The sequence below is a fragment of the Littorina saxatilis genome, linkage group LG10 (assembly GCF_037325665.1).
Source record: "Littorina saxatilis isolate snail1 linkage group LG10, US_GU_Lsax_2.0, whole genome shotgun sequence".
Classification (NCBI taxonomy): Eukaryota; Metazoa; Mollusca; class Gastropoda; order Littorinimorpha; family Littorinidae; genus Littorina; species Littorina saxatilis.
Window position 1 is genome coordinate 12,342,059 of NC_090254.1, and position 18,685 is coordinate 12,360,743.

Below are 18,685 nucleotides of genomic sequence, written 5' to 3' on the forward strand. Positions count from 1 at the left end.
GAAATACTGGACAACAAGGGCATCTCAGAGAATGCCATTTTTTTAGTGAAACAATGAGCCAAAGATTATTTCTCTTGATACAGAGAATGTTCAGCGTCAACAGTGCACCAGCCGTTCCAAGAGGACAGCCAGGATTTGATGCCTGGCACAAGGTCCGGCCTGTTCTCGACGCTCTGAATGCGGCCTTCAAGAGGGAGTACAAGCCATACAGACAGATCTCCATTGACGAGAGCATGATTGGCATGAAGAACAGGTGAGTTAATTCAATATTAGTTTTGTACTCTGTTCTCCCTGTCTTGAGGCTATTTTGTTGTTCTTTATTTATGGGTTTATACTTATAAATTTTAAGGAAGAGGGGTCAAAATAATAATCATGAATACACGTCATGCGTTACATGGCCTAGTTTGACTTTGAGTTTGTATTGTTTGATTTTAGCGCTAAGCTGGTGAGCGTATACAGCCTGTTCCAAAAGAAACGCAACCAACCTGTTTGCCAAATCAAAGTGCAAAATTTATTTTGTAAATAATATTTCATGAAGTTACATACGTGACGACATAGGGACAACTCAAGTTTCAACTGAGCTGGCAATACAGTAGAAAATAGCAGTGACTTCTTCAGGTGGACTGACGGCAGAATGCCTCGTTTGTCTAACAAGAAGAGCAAACGCTCGATCGAGTCACTTTCGCAGTTCTGAATATTATATGAGGCATCAGATGGACAGGAAGAAATTGATATTCACAACACAATGAGTCACGTTCACATAAAATTTGAGCCCGGTCACTTTTATAGTTTCCGAGAAAAGCCCAACGTTAAGTTGTGTGTTGCCGAACAGAAAAGGCTAGTTATCTCCCTTGTTTTTCTGATAACGTTCGTAAAAGGCTACAGATGTAAATACTTTGATGTAAAGAATAATCCTACAAAGTTTCAATCACATCCGATGAACTTTGTCAAAGATATAAAATGTCTAATTTTTCCTTTGACGCTGACCTGTGACCTTGAAAAAGGTCAAAGGTCAACGAAACCATCGTTAAAGTGTAGAGGTCATTGGAGGTCACGACTAAACAAAATATGAGCCCGATCGCTTTGATAGTTTCCGAGAAAAGTCCAACGTTAAGGTGGTGTCTACGGACGGCCGGCCGGCTGGGACGGCCGGCCGGACAGACTAACACTGACCGATTACATAGAGTCACTTTTTCTCAAGTGACTCAAAAATGAAAGAGAGCGTGCTATTGGCATGCTTGCCGCTGGCCAAACGGCCCAAGCAGTCAGTCAGGTCATGAATGTCCACAAATCCAATATTTCTCGTCTAGTCATTCGGTTGAGGGTGACAGGTAGCACAGATGATACTCCCAGGTCAGGACGGCCTTCCGCCCTCACTGCTCGACAAGAACGCTTCATTGTGCGAAGTTACCGCCAAAATCCCTTCCAAAGTGCAAGAGCAGTAGGGAGACAGACTGTTAATGCCCAAGGAAGAGTCACAAGCCCGCAGACTATCTCAAGAGTGCTTAGAAGAAGCAATTTGCGTTGCCGGAGACCTTATCGAGGCCAGATCTTGACACGACGACACCGTCTGCTCCGCCGAAACTGGACAACAGCCCATAGAAACTGGCGACGAGAATGGGATTCTGTGGTTTTCAGTGACGAGTGTCAGATCAACCTACATTGCACTGACCACAGAGTGCATGTTTGGCGACCACCCGCCCAAAGGCATGCAGCCCAGTACGTGCTCCAGAGGAACCCTTGGGGAGGACCATCAGTCATGATGTGGGCGGCACTGCTTCGTAACAGACTGATTGGGCCAGTTTTCTTCCAGTTACAGGCAGGTCGAGGTGGTGGAGTGACTGCCCAGCGCTACATCCATCAGGTGTTGCAGCCTGTGGTGGTGCCGGTCTTAGCTGGGAGGCCTGCGCTGACCTTTCAGCAAGACAATGCCCCTGCACATACTGCAATGGCCACACAGGTCTTCTTGAGGAATAACAACATCCCCACAATGGTCTGGCCACCTGTAAGCCCCGACCTCAACCCGGAGGAGCATGTGTGGGCATACATCAAGACGAAAATCAACGCACAGATGCAACGCCCTCGAGACGTCGCTCAGCTCCAGCAGGCCATCAAGCAGCAGTTCCAGCGGGTACCACAGGCCTTCCTCAGGCGCCTGGTACTTTTAATGCCCAATAGGTGTCGCTGAGTCAGAAACGCAGGTGGAGGACACGTCTGTTATTAAACGCAGAAAAGACAGCTGCGTCAGAAAAGGGACATAAATTGTGCTTCAATTGTCATTGTTTTCCACTTTTATTGTTAAACCTGTTTTGTTCCACATGTTGTGATTTGGAAATGTACCAAAAATGAAATACGTAACTTTATGAAATATTTGCAAAAGAAACGCTGGTGGAGGACACATCCGTTATAAAACGCAGAAAAGACAGCTGCGTCAGAAAAGGGACATAAATTGTGCTTCAATTGTCATTGTTTTTCACTTTTATTGTTAAACCTGTTTTGTTCCACATGTTGTGATTTGGAAATGTACCAAAAATGAAATATGTAACTTCATGAAATATTATTTGCGAAATAAATTTTGCACTTTGATTTTGGAAACAGGTTGGTTGCGTTTCTTTTGGAACAGGCTGTACATTGGTACATGTTTTATTTTTTGTGCATTTTTGGCAGTGTGAATGGGCATGATTGTATAGAAGTGTGTATGAGTGTGTTTGTATATGTGTGTTTGTGTTTGAACATACAACCTCCCGATCCTACAGGTTGGTGCTCGACTGTTATTGAAACCGCAAGATCCTGTCATCTCCTTTTTAGTCGCTGTTTCAGCACACTGGCAAGATCCTATTATCTTATATATGGGTCATTCTCAGAAATGGTGGTACAGTGAGAGTGAGAGGGGTGACACATTTGAAATCATGAAAAAGTAAATGAAAATTATTTCTACCACGACTTTTTTCATCTGAATCTATTCCTGAGACATTAAAGCATTGTTGTATGTCAATAAAAATGGTTTTTATACGTTGGTGTTGTTTATGTGTGCTTTTCAATTGCGAAGTTCGACCGTTTCCGGATCGCCGAAGCGTTACACGACTTTCGTGATCAACAATATGTTCAGTCTCATGGCTAAATGCAAACATGCAAACACCAACAAATTACTGCAATCAACAGTCAGGACTTCAGTATTGGACGTAGCAACACATCTTTGCAAAAACTCACGCTGAATTTGAAGTTAGGGGCTTCGAACAAAAAATGTTGAATGTCGTAACGCATCGTTTCCAGACTCGACGCCCGAACATCGGACAGCAATGTGCTCCATGGCTTTGCCACATCACGGCTATTTTTAGCTCTTTGGCGCGCAGGAAGTTCGAACAAGAAAATAGTCCTTTGAATCACAGCCAAATATTCACAGAAAACACCAGAATCATATCATTTGCTGAAACTCATGGCGTCGTTTCCTGACCTACGTCACGACTGAAGATGGTTTTTACTAAATTGTCGAGCCTGCAAAGCTTTGTCACAAACTTACACACCGCGGTTGGCGACAATGTAGCGTCGGAAAGATATCGAGTGCAACAGTTTCTCAACGCGCGAAGTTTAGCGGCAACAAAGTAGCCAAGAAGTTCTCGTATCTTCTGATCGTCGATGTTACGACATTCAACAAGTACTTAAAATGGGTAATCTGAACGCAACAGGAACTTTCAACAAATACAGCAAACTCTGACGAATTGTGTTTTGTGTAGTTATTTTGGGTCAGACGGGTTTTGCCGGCAAGAAAGGCCAAACAGTGCAGATTCATGTCTGTCGCACAGGAACTGAAAGTGGTTCAAGCATTTCGTTTCTGTGTTACGACATTCACCTTAGTCAGTTCCAAATGTCATTTTTTTACCAATATTAGTTGAAGTCCTTACCTTTCATAACTAGAATGTGTTGGGTAGAACACAAAAATACTGCAGAACTGATAAAAAATGCACAAAGGATTGAAGGCTTAGGTGGTTTAAAGTTGGAATTTGGTTTCCATGTTACAACATTCATCACGTAAATACAACACTTTAAAACGTCTCTTATTCAGCAACCAATTACTCTTTTTGTCTAATTTTTGCATTATTATGTATAGCAAACAATAGACTTCATAGTAAAAACAATTATTTTGTATTTCTTGACACTTTATTTTTTACTTTGTATGTAACACTTTGTACCACCATTTCTGAGAATGACCCATATAGTTTGTGATAATCCTTAAAGAGTTAACTTTGTGATAATCCTTTAGATTTGACTTTTTGTATTTTGTCTTTTACAGGTAACATCAACCCGGTTGCCAAGAGGCTATTCTCAACTAAGAGGAGCAGCAAGGATACTTCGCTGACGCTGGACCAGTTGGCTGGAGCCCTCTTCGACGTCTGCCTAAATGCTGCTGCATTTCAGTATGCAGTGCCTCATGTAGCACCAGCATTTGAGGTGGAGGCAAATGTCAACGTCGCAGGAGAAGTGGAAGTTAAAACTTCCTGCTGCGTCCCTCTTCCGCTTCCTGAGCTGGCTCATCAATTTACAACAACCAGGGAGATGTTAGACAACCTTCCGCATTACTCTAATGAAGAAGTTGCAGTCTTGGAGGAGACGACGCGGAACCAAGACTCATCTGGGACCTGGATGAGACAGAGACATGGCAGGGTGGGGGCATCATCTGCCCACAAGGTCATCACAAAGATGACTATCGAAGCCAGTGACGGTGCATCTCAGCTGAGAGTTGATGGCGTAGTCAACGAGGTGTTGGGGAAAGTTGGTTTTTTGGAGCACCTCCCAGCCATCAAGCATGGGCGAGAACAGGAGGCTCCTGCGCTTAAGGCGTACACTGAACAACACAAAACCTCCTGCAAACAGGTATCCGTCAGGAAGAGTGGACTGTGGGTCCACAAAGAGTTATGTTTTGTTTCTGCCAGTCCTCTTGGACTGGTGAATTGCACAGTCTGTCGCGATTGACTCTTGGAAATCAAATGTCCATTTTCTTCCTTTGGGAAGAAGCCTGGCGTGCACCTGGTTTACCTGAAGCAAGAAGACGGCCAGCTGACCTTAAAAGAAAACCACCCGTACTTCACGCAGGTTCAGCAACAATTGGCAGTAACCGAAAAACCATACTGTGATTTTTTTGTGTATTGTGGCGACAGACTTACATTCACACAAAGAATTCATCCACAGCCCACCTTCATGATGGAGAGTTTCCGGCTCATAGACAAGTTTTACACACTGTATGTTTGCCAGGAACTCATCCAAAACAAAGGAGAAATGTGCGCCCCTCCCTGTCTCGACCCTCAGCCATCATGTGAAGCAACCGGTGCTGTGTCAAAGATCATGACCATAACTGTGACTGCCCCAAGAACCAATTTGAGAAGAAAACCAGAGAACCTTCTGGTTTTGGCAATGGCCTTATATTGATGAAAGTAGCCTCTAGAGTTCAAGACATTGATTACAAAGTGTGACTCTGCCTTCTTATGTTGACTGTTCGACACGGCATGTCTTTGACTGAAGACAGGGAGAGTATTTATCTAGTCATGTTATCTTCTACCATTTAATACATGTACATTGTGGATGTACCACAGACTCTTCACCTGGGTGGAAAATGATAGTTTCTGTTCAAGTTCACAAGGATCTCCGTTGACGTACAGTGTGTATAATTATATGTGGGTCACTCTCCTAGAAACTGGTCAGTCGGGACAGCGTACAAAAACATTTAAATAAACAACAAAATAATTACTTTCCTTTATTTTTATGTGTTTTGCTGTCTTCAGTGTTATTTGGAGCATTTCAGTGTGAACAAGAACTAAAGCGTTTGTAAATTCTGTGATTTGCTTTGCACTGCAGAAGCTCTGAAATCGCCACTTTTTTCCATTCAAAGTGTGACATGCTGTCTCTGCGCATACACATGCCTCAAATTTACCCATTTGATGACACATTTTTCTACAATTGTTGCAAATTCCTGTGTACGAATTTGATTTCACCCGCCCGATGCGCCCAAACTATCTTTCGATAATAACTTGGTTGCATTTGACCATGTATACACAATCGTCTCGCACGTCACGCCTGGTGTCCTATTTTTAGCTTGTGCACACTGTTTCAGCGGATGGATAATTCTACTCTGATAGTAAAATATTCGAGGTCGTTAATCGCGATTGAATGAGATTCAAGTTGAGTCTGTAAAGCAAGTTTAATGAGATGTTCTGATAGATCTGCAAGTGGTGTCCGAAAATTTGCGATTCGTGTGAGCACATTGCAGAATTATTTTCTGGCAAACTTGCGATCTTTCAACCCATTCGCGCATGAATATAAGGGAGTCCCTGAGGGGTTACACGGTGCAAACGTGCTTTCGTACAATCGAGCACGCGGTTAGACGCAGGAAAACTTTGTTGTTGCGGGGTCCGCGCCAAAGTTGACGACAGACGTGCGAGACGGTACATGTGATCACAACCTTTGAGGTAAGTTTGAGCTTTACGACGGCTCTATTTTTACTATTTAGCGTGTAGAACTTAAACCACTAATATGATTTTGTCATGTTCACAAACTGAATTAAAAAAAAAAAAAAATTTCTGTCAGAAAAACGCAACCAAGTGGCAAATTCATGGGGAGAGTAGATCTAGGTACAGTCCAACGTGAAAAGAAGTTTTTGTTTGACTAAATGTAAAAAGAAGAATCAAAAACATCCACAAAAATCGCCACTCGCCAAGATCTATTGGCAGCTGAGGCACAGAGGGCAAAATGGAGAGATCAGTACAAGGTGAAGGCAGAAAACGAGCACCTGCGAACAAAGCAGGCACGAAATGCACGGCGAAGAGAGGCCTACAAGCAGAAGAAGGTTTCCCACAAGATCAATGCTCAGATCTCAAAGGAAGTGCAGGCAGGAACAGATTCCACTGCTGATGTTGAGGACACCAGGACTTTTGTTTGTTTGTTTGCTTAACGCCCAGCTGACCACGAAGGGCCATATCAGGGCGGTGCTGCTTTGACATATAACGTGCGCCACACACAAGACAGAAGTCGCAGCACAGGCTTCATGTCTCACCCAGTCACATTATTCTGACACCGGACCAACCAGTCCTAGCACTAACCCCATAATGCCCGACGCCAGGCGGAGCAGCCACTAGATTGCCAATTAATTTTAAAGTCTTAGGTATGACCCGGCCGGGGTTCGAACCCACGACCTCCCGATCACGGGGCGGACGCCTTACCACTAGGCCAACCGTGCCGGTGACACCAGGACTCCGGAGGCGAGAAGAAAAGCTTTGCAAAGAGCGGGTGATGCCTTGCCTTTAAGTCAAACAAAGTTTGTGTGCACAGTCACAGATATTATAGACAAGGCAACACCTCGCAAGAAAGCCCTTCTCAACCGATCCTTGGACACAAAGGCACAGAAAGTCGGCCGTCTGTTCATGGAGGCCATCAAAGGGATATTTTATATATTTATTTGGTGTTTAACGTCGTTTTCAACCACGAAGGTTATATCGCGACGAGGGAAAGGGGGGAGATGGGATAGGGGAAAGGGGGGAGATGGGATAGAGCCACTTGTTAAGTGTTTCTTGTTCACAAAAGCACTAATCAAAAAATTGCTCCAGGGGCTTGCAACGTAGTACAATATATGACCTTACTGGGAGAATGCAAGTTTCCAGTACAAAGGACTAAACATTTCTTACATACTGCTTGACTAAAATCTTTACAAACATTGACTATATATTCTATACAAGAACCACTCAACAAGGGTAAAAGGAGAAACAGAATCCGTTAGTCGCCTCTTACGACATGCGGGGGCAGAGAAATAAGGATGTGGAAAAGAAGACTTTTGGTAAGTGAAATAAAGGTGATGGATCCAGTCAGGTAGAAATAAGACAACAAGAAAAGAATTGGAAAACTGCAGGGAATAGTAGGGAGAGTTTTCTTGGAAGGAAATATAGGTGAAAGGACTGGTAAGGCAGAAATAAGACAAAAGAAGAGAAGTAAAGGGGTGGGGTAGCTCTGTGGAAACACTCCCGCCGCGTGAAGGCGACCCCATGGGAGCCATCAAAGGGATAAAGAACAAGAAAAGTGCAGCAGACAAGGTAAAGCGGAGGTTTCTTCTGTCTGTTATGGGGTTTTACAGCTCCGAGTCCATTAAGGGGATGTGCGGGGGTATTTCTGAGCTTTTGGGCAGATTTGGGCATTTAGTCATTTTGACTGTTTGGAAAACTGTGGTAATTTCTCTTTCAATTTCTGCCGTTGATGTTGCATATACATGTTTTTTTATTGTGTACTCAAAATAAATTCAATAAACCAACCCTCGCCTGATTGCGTTCATTTGTCTTGAACTTGCCTTATTATTGCCGATTTTCACCTTGATCAGCAAATTTTAGCAGACGACAAGGCAAACACTGCATGACGTTGCATGCTACAGAGCCTCCCCTGTTTGCATGTGACCGTTGTTTCGTTATTTTCCGGACTACTTCGGCTCTAACGGAACATTTTAAATGTAGTTCAATCTACGCCAGCTTCCTTATATGACGTACGATGTGAACGTACGATGTGAACTTGATTCGTTCAACCGAGGTCACGTGGTACAACAATGGCGCTTGTTTACAAGCAGTGAAAGTACACGCTCCTGTGCAAAAATGGTTCGCACCAAGCCATCAACAACCAGAGGAGCCCCAAAATCTAAGAAAAAGAGGACAGATCAAGTGAAGAATCAAAGGAAGGCGAAGAAATCAGCGCAATCAGCTTCTGTGCTGACTGACGTGACAGAATTAGTGCCGGTTTAGCTAGTGCTACATTTTCCGCGTCGATTCCTTCGACAGAAAACATTCTCGGCACGAAGACAAGAAGTGAGTTCAAGAAAGAATCGTATGATAGGTTTGTGTCCGGTGGAGTTTCTTTCTTTATTTGGTGTTTAATGTCGTTTTCAACCGGTGGAGTTGACACTAAGTCATCTGCTGCTGCTGAAACCCTGGTAAAAACCCGGAGGGGTGTTGTAGACTTTGCCGAAGTAGACAGTATGGTTGCAAGTCTGTGCTGTCCACAGTGTAAAAACAAGTGCTTGTCTCTTTGCACAGACTCCAGGCCAACAAGTGGCTTGGCATTATTTGCCCAGGTGAACTGTTCTTCGTGCGAAGAGCCTGTGTTGTATGAACAGTATCTAGCGACAAAATTTAAATCCAAGACAAAAGTGTTCGACATGAACAGACAGGCAGTGTATTCCTCACTTGCTTGTGGACTGGGAGCCACCACATTCAGAAATTTCTGTGAAAACATGGATTTAGCTGGACTTCACCACAAGACCTTTCATACTCATGCCAGCCAACTATTCACACAACTGGAGAAATTCCGGAAGCATGTGTTCAGTGAGACTGTTGCATATGTTCGAGAAGTTCATGCAAGATACTGTGGCACTACTCTTGGTGTCGATGACACCCTGGACATTATTGTGAGCTATGATGGCACCTGGCTTACTCGTGGACACTCTTCGCACATTGGAGTTGAGTGTGCTGTGGACTTACTTACTGGACTCTGTGTTGATGCCCATGTCATGTGTACCTACTGCCAGGTGTGCGAGTCTACGGGGCAGAAGCTGTTTCAGGAAAAGCCAGAGGAGTATGCGGCCTGGCTCGTGGACCACTTGGACAAGTGTGAGGTGAACTATAAAGGTAAATGTGAGTTGTGTTCTGCTCGCCCAGGTTGGCTTGAGGGAACCACTCCGGATAATTTGTACGATTCGTATGTCTTCTAGTGCCAGTGTTGTTGTGAAAGTGTGCATGTGGATTCGTCATGGTGCCATCGTCATTTTGGTGTCTTTTTCTTTCAAAATCTGATCATGGATCATGGACTTATGACTCGTTTTACTCTTTTGACCTACTTCTTCGTGCTGTGGCAATGTGTTCAGTTCAACGGCTCGTCGCCCGCACGTGCGGGACAGCACATCACTTGTCTTTCCTTGCTTCGCTGTGTTTCTGTGTCTCGCCCGCCCGCCTCGGTTGCTTACAGCAGAGACAATTTGGGCTGTGCCCTGCCGTGTGCCAACGCCTCCGTGCCTTGGGTATCCACAACAACACAACTTGCTGCTCCAGCCCCAAGTGCAAGAAAAAACGGCCTTACAGAGCAGGTCGCAAACATTCACAACATAGGCCTGATTCTTGTGACCTTGGACTTGTTTCTGCGACTGCATCGTTTGTGTTAGATTCTTCCCCTTTCCCCCATCGTGCGTGTACTCATCTTGACAACTTGATCGTGATTCCCCTTCAACGCACGGACCAACCAAATCAGTTGTGTCTTTGTCAGTTCAATGCCAAGTCTGTTGGACAGTCCCGGAAACGTACTGCTATCACTGACTTCATCGTCGACCATGATGTTGACATTATGTTCATAACAGAGACCTGGCTCCGTGAGTCAGGGGACGAGAGCAAATGTGCAGACCTAACCCCTCCAGGATACAAGCTCTTCTCGTTTCCGCGTCAGGTTGGTCCCACTGCCAAGCGCGGGGGTGGGATCGCTGTGATTGTGAAAGATCACCTTGCTTCCCTTGGTTGTGTCACTAATGACTTTTCTTTCCCCCACAGGTCACCTTGGTTCATCAAGCACTTCTCCCGAGACCGCTTCCAGCTTCTGCTCAAGTTCCTCCATTTTGCAGACAACAACAACATGCCAGATCAAAACCATCCCAACTACAAGCTGTACAAGATCCAGCCAGTGATAGACCACTTTCGTGAGAAATTTCTTCACTACTATCAGCCTCATTGGGACATATCCATCGACGAGAACATGATTGGATACAAGGGAAAGACCCCTCACCTTCGCATGTTCATGCCAAACAAACGGCATGCCCTCTTTGGGATCAAGCTGTGGTGCCTATTCGATAGTACCAACGGATATTTGTGCAGGTTTGAGGTTTGCAAGGGTGCACATAACCCAAGAGATCCAGAAAATGTACACGGCGCCACATATGCCCTCGTCATGCGGCTGATGCGGGACTCTGGCTTTCTAAACAAAGGCTACCACCTTTGCCTTGACAATTATTTCTCCTCACCACTGCTGTTCCAAACTCTGCATGTTCAGCAAACCACTGCTACTGGCACAGTGAGGACACACAGAAGAGGCCTTCCTCGAGACTGCATCACCAGAAGGCTGAGGAACGGGGAAGTGTCCGAGCGAAGGAAAGGACCGCTGCTGTGTGTGGCATACAAGGATGGCAATAGAAAGCCTGTTCTGCTGTCAACTGCTGCCACAACTGGCTACTCTGAACACCAGAACAGGAGGGGCAACAGGGTCCAGAAGTCAAACACTGTTCTTCTCTACAACAGGGCCATGGGAGGAGTGGACCTGGGTGACGCCCAACTCTACATGTACCTGGCGGAGAGGAGGACCATGAAGTGGACAACAAAGGTGGCATTCTCTCTGTTTGTTTGTTTATTTGCTTAACGCCCAGCCGACCACGAAGGGCCATATCAGGGCGGTGCTGCTTTGACATATAACGTGCGCCACACACAAGACAGAAGTCGCAGCACAGGCTTCATGTCTCACCCAGTCACATTATTCTGACACCGGACCAACCAGTCCTAGCACTAACCCCATAATGCCAGACGCCAGGCGGAGCAGCCACTAGATTGCCAATTTTAAAGTCTTAGGTATGACCCGGTCGGGGTTCGAACCCACGACCTCCCGATCACGGGGCGGACGCCTTACCACTAGGCCAACCGTGCCGGTTTTCTCTCGGTTTGGCAGGGCAATCTTAAACAGCTACCTGCTCTACAAGATGAATACCTCTGATGCCCCTGTACTGTCCAGGTACCTGTTTATGGTGTCTGTGGTGGAGAGCCTGGCTAGTAACTACTACCCACCACAGAAAGTTGTGCGCAGGAGGCGTACAGCTGCTGAGATCAGGGCTGCCAGAGACAACCCCCAACCCCAGCTGGTTGCAGCAGCCCCTCAAGCTGTTCCTGCTCACCCCCTTGAAGGACATGCCCTGGTCAAGCTTCCAGTTGGGAGGAAAAGGAACTGTGTGACTGGACATGGCACTTGTGTTCGCTCTGGCTGGGAGTGCCCTGGTTGTGATGTGGGGCTCTGCCCAGGCTGCTTTGCTGCACACCACAAGCGACCCAGGAACTAGGCTTGTGCCTTCAGCAGCAACAACAGGATACTTATCTACAGTTTTGTGCCATTTTTGAGTGATTTTGACACTGTGACAGACAGACCATGCCTTTCAAATACTGTGGTAGACTTTTTGGATTACCTGTTTGTGGAGCTTGTTGGATACATTTTGTGGGATATCTCCAGTTACATACCTGGTACAGTCTCTTTTTATATTTAGTCAAGTTTTGACTAAATATTTTAACATCGAGGGGGAATCGAAACGAGGGTATGGTGTATGTGCGTGTGTCTGTGTGTGTGTCTGTGTGTGTGTGTAGAGCGATTCAGACTAAACTACTGGACCGATCTTTATGAAATTTGACATGAGAGTTCCTGGGTATGAAATCCCCGAACGTTTTTTTCATTTTTTTGATAAATGTCTTTGATGACGTCATATCCGGCTTTTCGTGAAAGTTGAGGTGGCACTGTCACGCCCTCATTTTTCAACCAAATTGGTTCAAATTTTGGTCAAGTAATCTTCGACGAAGCCCGGGGTTCGGTATTGCATTTCAGCTTGGTGGCTTAAAAATTAATTTATGACTTTGGTCATTAAAAATCGGAAAATTGTAAAAAAAAATAAAAATTTATAAAACGATCCAAATTTACGTTTATCTTATTCTCCATCATTTGCTGATTCCAAAAACATATAAATATGTTATATTCGGATTAAAAACAAGCTCTGAAAATTAAATATATAAAAATTATTATCAAATTTTTTTTTTCGAAATCAATTTAAAAACACTTTCATCTTATTCCTTGTCGGTTCCTGATTCCAAAAACATATAGATATGATATGTTTGGATTAAAAACACGCTCAGAAAGTTAAAACAAAGAGAGGTACAGAAAAGCGTGCTATCCTTCTTAGCGCAACTACTACCCCGCTCTTCTTGTCAATTTCACTGCCTTTGCCATGAGCGGTGGACTGACGATGCTACGAGTATACGGTCTTGCTGAAAAAGGGCAGCTACTTGACTAAATATTGTATTTTCGCCTTACGCGACTTGTTTATTTTTATCACATTCTACATTATCTCTACTTTCCAAAAATGTATAGGTTTACCTATCTAGTGTTACTAATAAGCATATAAGAGCCTTAAAACAGAACACAGGTAGTGGCGGCTAATTATTCTTTGTTTTAACCATGATTTCTGAGAGCAACAATAATTATATCTAGCACTGTAAGGGTTAAGACTGATGTCGTCACATTTTCCAGGGTAGATCTGAATTTAACACTGGAAGACGACAAAAAGATCTTCTGAGTTAGGAACATGTTCTTTGCCAACAGAAATCACTATGGGACAAGATGGTGATTGTGTTGAGGTTAATACCGACTTTAGATGCAGCGTTTCTGGCCCCTAGACCTGGCATTTATAGAGAGGCCTTTTTGATCATGATGATATCCGTGTTTTTAACGTTTTTGGTGACAACGCGCCAGAATCGCATGAAGATCAACCCCTCGAAGACAGCAGTGCTAGACATGCTTTTTCTGATCATTTCAAGTGTACTGAGCACTGAACATCGGAAATGTGGAAGTATTTCTCCTCCTGTCTGATCAGTTAGATCTACAGGCTACATTATCAGGTAACGTACCAAATCAGAGTACTAAATAACTTCATGCCTTTTTCTGCAACTCCAAACTGTGCATCTTTTCCTGTCAAAAAAGGCAAGTGAGTAAAGATGACAGTTGTAAATTAATTATTTGCGTGGATTTAAAACTATGGTGATTTTATTGGGACACATCGCACTCCCAGTGTTCAGCAGCTATAGTGTTGAAGCAGCTATAGGAAAAGTCTGGGTAAAGATGCTTTGCTCACCGACAGTTTCAGTCTTGCATCTCTACGGAGTCCCACATACCGGCAGTGTTGTCATCTACAGTCGACGTCGCACCAGTGTCCGAGGTTCTGGTACAGGAGTTCAGTCACAGGGTAGCAAGTGTAACATGTGCATGATGCAGAACTGAAAATAAAAGACAACACCAGTGTAGTTAATAATAATAGTTATGTTGGTATAATTATATTGTCTTGAAGTGGCACAATACAACCATACCCCAACTGAACTGCAAACATAGTACATCTTCATTGACTGCATATTACAAGCACACAGCGCACAAAGTTGACTCTGAGAAATTAATCCCTTACCGAAAGTGAGGGTCAGACCCATGCTGATAGCATGGGTGGGAGCAGAAAATGTTGCCAGGACTGAACATTTTGGAAGGGCCGCCCGAAAATGAATTTTAGCATTTTAGGGAGGGTTTAGGTGGCCTCTCCTGACTTTAAATTTTAGAACAAACAAGCTTTTGGGAGATTTCTTTATTTGTCGTTTTCAACCATTCAAGGTTATATCGCGACGGGGAAAGGGGGGAGATGGGATAGAGCCACTTGTTAATTGTTTCTTGTTCACAAAAGCACTAATCAAAAAATTGCTCCAGGGGCTTGCAACGTAGTACAATAAATGACCTTACTGGGAGAATGCAAGTTTCCAGTACAAAGGACTTAACATTTCTTACATACTGCTTGACTAAAATATTTACAAACATTGACTATATTCTATACAAGAAACACTTAACAAGGGTAAAAGGAGAAACAGAATCCGTTAGTCGCCTCTTACGACATGCTGGGGAGCATCAGGTAAATTCTTCCCCCTAACCCGCGTGATACCTTGGTTAAAGTTTTAAAAAAAATGAGGGTGTGACAATGCGGCCTCAACTTTTTACAAAAAGTCGGATATGACGTCATCAAAGACATTTATAAAAAGAAAAATGTTAAAAAAAATGCTGGGGATATCATACCCAAAACCCCTCATGTAAAGTTTCATGCAGATTGGACCTGTAGTTTTCTCTGAATCGCTCCACACACACACAGACACACACACACACCACGACCCTCCTTTCGAGTCCCCCTCTATGTTCAAACATTTAGTCAACACTTGACTAAATGTGAAAAAGGACTGACTTTGTTCTTATTAAAACACCCAGAATGCTCCATACCGAACACAATCATTACTGAAAAGTGTACGAACGGACACATTTTCCCTCAGTACGAACGGACACGAAACTGTTTTATGCAATTTCAATTCATCTTATGGTTCACATAGGTCCAATATCACACGCATGCGTACTTTGTGCTATTTGAAGACGATTGGAATACACAGAACTTGTAGTGGGGGCCTTTTTCACTCTGATCTAACGAATGTGTATGAACGGAAACGCTTTTCGTACGAACAGAAACATGCACTTTTGTACGAACGGAAACATGGTGTATGAATGGAATCTGCATGTTTTCAAAAGACAAGTGATTGTACAAAAGCCATGGGTTTCTATAAACTTCTGTTCAAGCGAAATGTCGTAACAGGCAATGGCTTTGGTGATCATGTGCAAATCAGGGGTCAGATTTGTTAACAGAGCGAGAAAAACAAGAAAATGTAAAAAAAATCAGGCAACTTTGCCACGTTCGGCCCGCGTGTGTTATTATTAGGATTACTACCACCTTGGTACTTATCTTACATATATAGCCCAACCATTTCCCTACCTAAGTACCTTTTTCTTTCAATATCACACAAGCGCGCTGCCCACACGACTTACCACAACGTTTTTCCCCAAGCAAGTGACGGAAATGAGGCCGTATGAACGGAAACATCCTGTGGATTAACGGAAACATCCTGTGGATGAACGGAATCAGTTGACACACCGTGATAACGGAAATCTTTGATCCAAAAAGTGTGCCAGGTAGCCAAGTGCAGGGCTTTTAATGGCATAAAACAATTGAATACAAGAAGGGCAAAGCCCATACGACTCACATGCTTGACCTCGACCTTTAGGGTAACTAAACCTAGCAATGACATCATACACTAAGAACTGCTTTACACATTTTTCCTACCAAAATACATGTGACCTTGACCCACGGTCAAGGTCATCCAAGGTCATGCAACACAAAGCTGTTAATTCAAGACATAGGAAGTACAATGGTGCTTATTGGCTCTTTCTACCATGAGATATGGTCACTTTTAGTGGTTCACTACCTTATTTTGGTCACATTTCATAAGGGTCAAAGTGACCTTGACCTTGATCATATGTGACCAAATGTGTCTCATGATGAAAGCATAACATGTGCCCCACATAATTTTTAAGTTTGAAACAGTTATCTTCCATAGTTCAGGGTCAAGGTCACTTCAAAATATGTATACAATCCAACTTTGAAGAGCTCCTGTGACCTTGACCTTGAAGCAAGGTAAACCAAACTGGTATTAAAAGATGGGGCTTACTTTGCCCTATATATCATATGTAGGTGAGGTATTCAATCTCAAAAACTTCAGAGAAAATGTCCAAGAAATATTCAACGTTAAAGTTTTCCGGACGGACGTCCGGACGACTCGGGTGAGTACATAGACTCACTTTTGCTTTGCATGTGAGTCAAAAATGACACGGGAATGAATGTTTTAGTGGGGGTACGAAAATAGGTGCAATAATATTTTTGCTCAGTTTAGTTATCTACCGGGTACCGCATGCAGCTAGACAATTTAGCAAAAGTAATTAATATTGGTTGAATGTCTCCCCGGAGTCCCAGACTCCCACCACAGGTGGAAGGTATCGTCCACTGGACTACTACTATCACAGAAAGACACTCACCTTCAAGTCTTCTGTGTTCTTGGAGTCGTTTCTTGGGGAAAAATATTGTTCATAGAGAATACTACATGGCTTGCTGTGTCGTACCAGATTTACACGAGTTTGTTTTTTTAAATATTGAACTGCGAGCGAAAGCGAGCTGTTCACTATTTGAAAAAGCAACGAGTGTAAATCTGGTACGACACAGCAAGCCATGTAGTATTCTGTTTATCTTACATACAGTCGAACCCACCTAAAACGAACACGGTAGTTACGAATTTTGACTTATAACGAAATAGTTTTAAGTTCCCAACTGAATACCTCTTTCTTCATGCTTAAAAAATGCTTGAAACGAATTCTTTGTAACGAATTTATGCTTATAACGAGCACTTTTTGGATTCCCAAGCATGCATAATGTCTGTAATTTACTCACGCTTATGACGAAATCTTTAAACTCGTCCCGAGATCGACATGTCATGGGAATTTGAGAAGTTTGAATGTGTAAAAGTCTTCCCTTGCGTCGACTGCTTGAACCATCGCACAACCGATCACTCAATAAAGTTAAACTGATTACACTGTACTCGCAAAACAATTTTAAATATATATATGAGTGTTTGGTTTTCTTTCCAAGCGGGCGCGGTTTATTGTTGTTATTCTTCGATACAACCTCTTTCAGTTCTATCAGCGTTCAAGCGTACTGCGTTCCGTAGCTACGCTGCCCGCAAAAGTCATCGCAGTTTGTAATTACCGAAGTATTCATACGCCGTATGTAACCTTCGCGGGCGCTCGGTACTTTGTACGCGGTATCCCATAAGCCTAAACATTCGGATCGGAAATGCTCGCGCTTCCGGTTGGGATAACGCACATGGCAAACCTCGCTGTAGTCGATATAAATGCTGTTAAAACGCAAAAAAACGTCCGGGTAATTGCAAAGTTGAAGGTCTTGTTCGTATTCCTACATTGATGTGTAGGGTGACCTGCCGTTGCTTTCTATTGAAAGCGGCAAGGTGAGTTATTGGCAATGGATGAAACATCTGTGTGCTCACTCTCACTCAAACTCAACAAGAGACACACATCAATCAATCAATCAATATGAGGCTTATATCGCGCGTATTCCGTGGGTACAGTTCTAAGCGCAGGGATTTTTTTTTTTTATGCAATTTATATTGCGCACATATTCAAGGGGCAGGGATTTATTTATGCCGTGTGAGATGGAATTTTTTTACACAATACATCACGCATTCACATCGGCCAGCAGATCGCAGCCATTTCGGCGCATATCCTACTTTTCACGGCCTATTATTCCAAGTCATACGGGTATTTTGGTGGACATTTTTATCTATGCCTATACAATTTTGCCGGGAAAGACCCTTTTGTCAATCGTGGGATCTTTAACGTGCACACCCCAATGTAGTGTACACGAAGGGACCTCGGTTTTTCGTCTCATCCGAAAGACTAGCACTTGAACCCACCACCTAGGTTAGGAAAGGAGGGAGAAAATTGCTAACGCCCTGACCCAGGGTCGAACTCGCAACCTCTCGCAAGTGCGTTACCACTCGGCCACCCAGTCAGGAACCAGCTAAACATGTCCCTTCATTGCAGGTGGCCTGTCATGACAGGTATATTTTGGTAGAGATAATATTTAATAGACAAAGGGACCCCAGAATGTGTCCTTTTAAGGGAGGTGTCCTTTCATCAGAGGGCCACACATCACAGGTACCACTGTAGCTTTCAACTTGGAGAAAGCAACCCAAATTTCCCTGCAACCGGATAATAAATCAATCTTGTTCCACATGAACATGTAAATGAATGTCACTTTATTGTCCAAACGTGAAGCAGGATGAAAGTTGCGAATATTCGATGATTATTTTCCCGTGGGCAGCTTCCCTTTGCTGCACAATATTTACATATGTTTTAGACCAATGAGCGCTGGTATGCATGCATATTCGGTGCGGATACA

At 43.7% G+C, this 18,685-nt stretch overlaps 1 protein-coding gene across 1 annotated transcript; it reads left to right on the forward strand.

The window, feature by feature from the left end:
• Positions 1–9,202: 9,202 nt before the first annotated feature.
• On the forward strand, positions 9,203–12,106 carry LOC138979159 (piggyBac transposable element-derived protein 4-like). The gene is made up of 2 exons (XM_070351969.1): positions 9,203–11,400; positions 11,603–12,106. The coding sequence occupies exons 1-2, from the start codon at positions 9,772–9,774 to the stop codon at positions 12,104–12,106; spliced, it is 2,133 nt and encodes a 710-aa protein (XP_070208070.1). The 5' UTR covers positions 9,203–9,771.
• The last annotated feature ends 6,579 nt before the right edge of the window (positions 12,107–18,685 follow it).